Source organism: Gavialis gangeticus, unplaced genomic scaffold (assembly GCF_001723915.1).
Source record: "Gavialis gangeticus isolate Ggan-Ray unplaced genomic scaffold, GavGan_comp1, whole genome shotgun sequence".
In the NCBI taxonomy this organism is placed as follows: Eukaryota; Metazoa; Chordata; order Crocodylia; family Gavialidae; genus Gavialis; species Gavialis gangeticus.
In genome coordinates this window covers 62,825,349-62,831,579 of record NW_017729022.1, presented here as the reverse complement: position 1 = coordinate 62,831,579, position 6,231 = coordinate 62,825,349, and the positions used below count along the sequence as shown (strand labels likewise).

The following is a 6,231-nucleotide window of genomic DNA, read 5'->3' as shown; positions in this document are numbered from 1 at the left end:
CACACACACACACACACACACACACACACACACACATCTCCTCCTTCTATACAGCTCATGCACAATGGTCTGCAATTCTCAGCAAAACCAGGAGCACTGAAAATCTTTTAGAAGGATAAAAAGGAGTGGGCATTTACAGTTCTTTAACAATGCTGCAAAGAAACTATCTGAACAGTTGTGTGCACGTGTACATGTGCATGTGCTCTCTCTACTTGCCTGACAGCAATGGAAACCTCTATCAATAAGGAATCACAGTTGTGCACTTTAAAGCATAAGACTGAGTTCAGAAATTATGGTTTTATCTCAGCCTGTGTGTGATTTTTTAAAGAATCTTTTCATCTATCCGTGAATTTCACTTCCTTAATGTTTTGTAAAATCCTTGGAAGTCCTCAGATGTCAGTGCTAGAAAGGGAAAAAAATATGTGAGTGCTAGGAAGGGAAAAAAGTGTTGCCCAGAATTTGGAAATTAGAAGATGTCACACACGTAGGCTTCTTTTGGTACTGAAACAAGCTCACAAATCTCCTCTCCCACAAACCCAACCTTAAAGACAATTATGTTGGCTCAGTCATTTTGGGAGCAGCAGAAAACTAAATGAATACACACATACACACAAAAAGAAAGACCAGGAAAATGAGATTAGCAAAGGCAAAGCAAGTATTATGATAATTAGTGGCTGAGGATGTAAAAAAGAAATAAAGGCACAGTATGTATGGTACATAGTGAAAACCTGAAATGGTTGAAACTAAAAAAAATAAAATTAAATAAAATTAAAAAAAAAAAAAAAATTGTGTTTCAGGCCTCAGTCCCTTCTCCCAACAGGCCCAAGCTCTAACTGCACAGGTCCAGACATGACCCTAGAGGGCAGAGACTGAAGTCCATCCAATCACCTCTCAGAGGAAGTGTTGGACAATTTTTTGGTGGGGAGGGGAAGAAGGGGTGAAGGTTATGTGAATAAAAGCTACCAAGACTAACATTGGTACGTCCACACTTAAATGGCACTGAGATGCACAGCACACAGCCACCCTTTTAGCATATGAAAAAATGGAGGGGGTTACATAATTTACACTCTTCAGTAATCTGAAAACTTTTTTCAGTACCACTGGATTGATTATGCTTATAAAGCTTTTTACATAGTCTGCCATAATGAATCAGACTACTCTGGCATCAACTCTAGTATACCTCATGAGTTTGGGGAGTGTAAAACTGAAGAACTGCTTTAAAAGTTTAAGTATTTCTAAATTTATACATTTGCCAGATGCAAGGGAAAACAAATGTTTAAACACATTTCATGTTACAAATATGCTCATTAAAAAGGGGGTGTTTTAGCTCATGCATCCAAACATATCATTTTCATATCACTGAAATAAAACTATGGAATTCTGATTCCATGCGTGCTTGGCTAGGATATGTAGTAAAAGGCTCAATATCACTTCAGTGGTCCTGCCTAGGAGGAACACAGAATAAGAATGGCTAAATGCATAAACAAAAAGTCTGGAGCAGTGCTTTCCCAGACAAGAGCACCTATAACGGGCACATTGTGTCTATGTAGGGAACTGCCTACACATGAGCAATATGTTGAAAATGAAGAATGATTTGATGTTGAACTGCTCTCCCATATGTTTTCTCTAGTGCATCTTTCTCAAACCCCCCGTAAATTGGGAGCAAAACAGCCCTACTATCCAGCCACAAAAAACTGGATTTGGGAAGGAGGTGGGTGTGGTGAAAAGATTGGGTTGCATAATTGGACGTCTCTTCTCCCTCTTGGCGATCGATTAGTCATGCCTAGGCCTTGCTGCAGACCAAAGCCTGTTCATTAGGAGCAGGAAGAGACTTTGAATATGAAAGAAAAAAAAAAGATTAACGTTAAAAAAGGCATTTCACATGTGGGGGAAAATCACGCTTTGAATTTAAGAAAATACATGTTTCAGTCCAAAGAAGAAAAAATATGGAGCAGCAGGCAAGAGAAGCCTGTTTGTACAAACCTAGACCACGGGATGCAACGTCTGTAGCAATGAGGATGGGAGCCTTTCCAGAACGGAATTCTGCAAGGTAAGAATCCACTATGAAGTAAGATAAGGATAAATTCATTGACTGCAGCAAGAAGTGGCACCTTTCCAAAACCCAAAATTTGGTTGGAATTTTTTTTGACAGGAAAAACATAATCCAAGCAAGACTGCATGGAATTTGTCACATCTTTTCTGAAGGTTTCTGCTGCATTTCCCATGAAAAAGGCTTCAGTACTGAAGTGATGAAATACAAAGGCTGAGCATGGTTAGAATAAACTAGAAATGGGGTTGGCAACCCCCTGCACGTGTCCAGCAACAGCATGGCACATGAGGCCATTTTGCTTAGCATGTCACAGCTGGCCTTGGGGCTGAGCAGCTACCACCAGCCACAGAGCCTGGACTACTCACAGCAGGTGGCAGGGAGGCTGTAAGCCCTGCTGCGAGCAGCCTGGGCTTCACGGCAGGCAACCAGGAACTAGTGCACCAGGGTCTGGAGCCTCAGCCTGGATCCGTGGCCAGCACTGACTGCATGTGCACCTCAGGGCGCACAGCGGAGAAGGGGTCTCGGGCAGCAGAGCCCCAGCCCCTTCCCCATTGTGAGCCCCGAGGCACGTATGCAGGTGCCACCTTGGAGCTGGGCCATTTCTCTGGACCCAGGTGCAGCTGTCTGCAACCTGCCCGCCACCTGCTACAAGCAGCCCAGATTCTGTGGCTAGTGCCCCAAAATGCAAGTGCAGCTGCCACACAGCTGGGATGGGGCAGCACAGCACCAGGCCCCTTCCCTGCCATATTCCAAGGCACATGCACAGCCACTAACGTCAATGAAGAGCCAGGGCTCTGGTCCCCGGTGCAGCCGCTCGCAGGCTCGCAGCTGTTTGCTGCAATGAGCCGAGGCTCCATAGCAGGCAGCAGGGGCCTGCCCACAGCCCAGGCTACTCAAACGCTTGCGGCTGCCTACTGCAAGTGGCCGCACCAGGGTCAACAGCCCCAGTCCACCCTGCTGCCGGCAGTGGCTGCACACGTGCCTCCGGGAGCATGGTGGGGAAGAGGCCGTGGCTGTGCTGCCTCAACAATGTCCAGGCCCCTTGCAACTCCCTCGCCATCCGCCCCAGCACACTAACATCTTCCAAGTCCAGGTTGTGGAGGGCTTTTGGCACTCAGACCAAAAAATGTTGTTGACCCTTGAACTATACTAAAGACATGCAATAGTTCCAAATGCCCACTTCCCAAACTTGGACTTACCATTAAGCACCCAATCTCTTTCTGGCTGACTCTTGTCTCCATGGATACACATAGCTGGCCAACTGTCAAGTGAGAGATGCACATGATTTTAGACAGCAAATGCATATACTAGATATAAACAGGAAATTATTGTTTTGAGGGAAGTGGGCAAGTATTAAAAGCATTCCAAGCACCACACACTGCATTCCTTCCCTCTTGCTTTTCCTTTTATCTAGAAAGTAAACTTGTTGGGAAGGATTCAACTCCATACAATTTGGGAGAACCTGGCAAGTTTTGGGGTGCTTCAGAATTAGCTTTTAATCTAACCATATCAGTTTTATTGACAGGGCTCTTAACACTATTAGTCCTAACTGGATGTTGTACTGCACATGGAAGATGCTGTCCTAAATCCAGACCAGCATACTACTCTTCCTGAGCCAGTGTTTCATAGATTCATAGATTGTAAAGGGCTGGAAGGGACCTCACAAGATCATCGGGTCCAGCACCCCTGCACTAGGCCGGAACAACAACTGGGGTCAGGTGACCTCAGTCAGGTGACTGTCCAGTCTCCTCTCAAAGATTTCCAGGATAGGTGATGTGACAGAACCTTTCTGGAGTCTCGATACTAATCTGGCTAAGAAACTGAAGGGACACATCACTGCATCAAGTCTAGGAATAAACTCCCCCAGTGAGTGCCATTTTGAGTTTCTTCATGACAATTAAGAATTAAGATGCAACAAAATAGTTACCCATCTCTACGCATTCTCCGAGTAAGGTCATCACATCTTCTCTTGGTCTCCACAAAGATTATAGTCTTGTTTTCTTTCTCTGCCATAATTTCTTCCATCAATTGTATTAGTCTAAAAGAGAAGAAAGAGCTGTGATGTATGAACACTAATAAAAAAAGTGAGTTTGCAGCTTATTGAGAGAATTCATATAATAAACTACTATTTTAAAAGACTGGTTCAGTACGTATTATGCAGAATTAAATTAACAATATTATTGAAAAACTAAGGTAAGCACTATATAAGCAACTGTGCGATTATGGGGCTAAACTGTTTAAATTCCAGAGGTTAAACAAGTGACACAGTTGCTAGTTAATTGCTCTGGACCAACTATTTTTAAAACATATTTCTGTACAACAAAGATTTTATATTCCCAGCCCTGCAGGAAGATTAGAATAGTAGAACAATGCTCATACTTGTGGTCCTTTTCACTCTCCATGCATACATCCACTATCTGCAGGATGTTGTGGTTGGCACTCAGTTCCAGATTGCCCACATTTATCTGCACATATTCACGCAGAAAATCTTCAGCAAGCTGACGCACTTCCTTTGGCCAGGTGGCACTCCACATCAGAGTCTGCCTGTCAGGCTAACAGAAAAAAACAAAGGATGTTATTTGGACATCATATTTTGAAAAGAAATTTAAAGAAAACGGTACTTCAAAGATGTCACGCACCCTTATTTGGTCAACAATTTTACGAATCTGAGGTTCAAAGCCCATGTCCAACATTCTGTCTGCTTCATCTAACACTAGATAGGTACATCGACGAAGGTTGGTTTTTCCAGCTTCAAGGAAGTCAATCAAGCGGCCAGGTGTGGCAATGCAGATCTCAACACCTTCAAATACATAACAAGGGGAAGGAGTAAAAGTGCTTCATTACATGTTCAATATTTTACCTATCAGAATAAATAATCATCAAGAACAACGTTTTAACAAAATCATCTGCTCTCAGATGGCAAATCTGAGTCACTACTTTTTCACTAGCAATCCTACGTATCCCTTAATAAATAGCTGCATTACCCATTCCAAGTTACTGTTATGGTACTAGAACCTTGAGTACAGTAGTCCAGGAAATGAACACCTACTGCCAGAAAGCAGGGGAAGACAGATGGTTTACAGATTCAACCACAGCAGAGAGGGTAAGAAAACTACCTTAAACTTCTAGCTGAGCTCAACCTGTGTGTCTGACTGCTACATATAAAGAGCTTCATATCAAAATAAGGAAAGCATGGATAAGTAATGAACTTATACTGGTTGGAGACCACTTTGGTACACCCCCCCCGGTCTTCAGTAACTACTGTGTACACATACTACCTTGTGGCAAGTGGACCCTAAATCACAATGACTTTGTTCCATTTCATTCAGGAGTAAGTTTTCCCAGTTTTCACTTAGCAAGATAGGAGTGGACACTTGAAAGATACCACAGAACAGCTAATACACAGTAAGTCTCCTTTGACCTTATTTGTCTGTCTGTACCCCAAGAAGTTAGACAAAGTGTGAGCTAAAACCACCAGGAGCACAGGAAGCCATATTTCTACTCAACAGCTACTAGGTAAGTCAAAGCTTTCACTTTCTTAGCTGGCTCTAGATAAGGAAGAGAGTAGTGCTTTAATTAGGCAATTACTGTGTGGCTACTTGCTACTGTAAGAGATGGCATACAAATCTGGACAGGATGATGATTCTTATGTTCCTTCCACCAATTTCTAGTTGAGTCTCACAGCTGAACTTGAGAGGCACAGTTGTACCCACATAAAAGCAGCATATAAACAGGAGAAGAAAAAATTCTCTAACATACTCCCTATCCAACAGCTTGAGTAAGGTATCCCCTTCTTTCCAAAAGCTGCCAGCAGCTGCCTGAATCTTCTAGTTCGGGGCCCTAAACTGAATTCTTAGGGCAGCTTACAAAACAGAGTTAAAAAAAAAACCCATCCCCATACACAACTTACTATATCTAGAATGTAACACTTCTATCAGGTGTCCCAAGACCAAAAAGTCAGGGAGATTTTTTTCAGCTGCATCTCTGAACACATGCTGATATTAAACAGTACTCCATAGCAGGGTAAGTGCTCATAAAAAGAATTCCAGAAAAAGGTTTGCTGGTAGAACAGTTTTCCCCTTTCCACAGACTCTCCATATCTGAGAGGCTTTACAGTTCTCATTAACTGTTTACAAAGAGCAGGGCAATTTACCAAATGTACTCAAATACAAGACGAGCCC

At 42.9% G+C, this 6,231-nt stretch overlaps 1 protein-coding gene across 1 annotated transcript in view; it reads right to left on the bottom strand.

Moving 5' to 3' along the window:
• DDX17 (DEAD-box helicase 17) overlaps positions 1–6,231 on the bottom strand; it is a 36,666-nt gene that overhangs the window by 11,305 nt on the left and 19,130 nt on the right. Inside the window, exons 7-11 of the mRNA XM_019515200.1 lie at positions 4,690–4,850; positions 4,430–4,602; positions 3,978–4,088; positions 3,250–3,311; positions 1,984–2,043 (exon numbers count right to left, since the gene is read on the bottom strand). Coding sequence (XP_019370745.1) covers positions 1,984–2,043; positions 3,250–3,311; positions 3,978–4,088; positions 4,430–4,602; positions 4,690–4,850 — 567 coding nt within the window. The remainder of the gene's footprint in view (positions 1–1,983; positions 2,044–3,249; positions 3,312–3,977; positions 4,089–4,429; positions 4,603–4,689; positions 4,851–6,231) is intronic.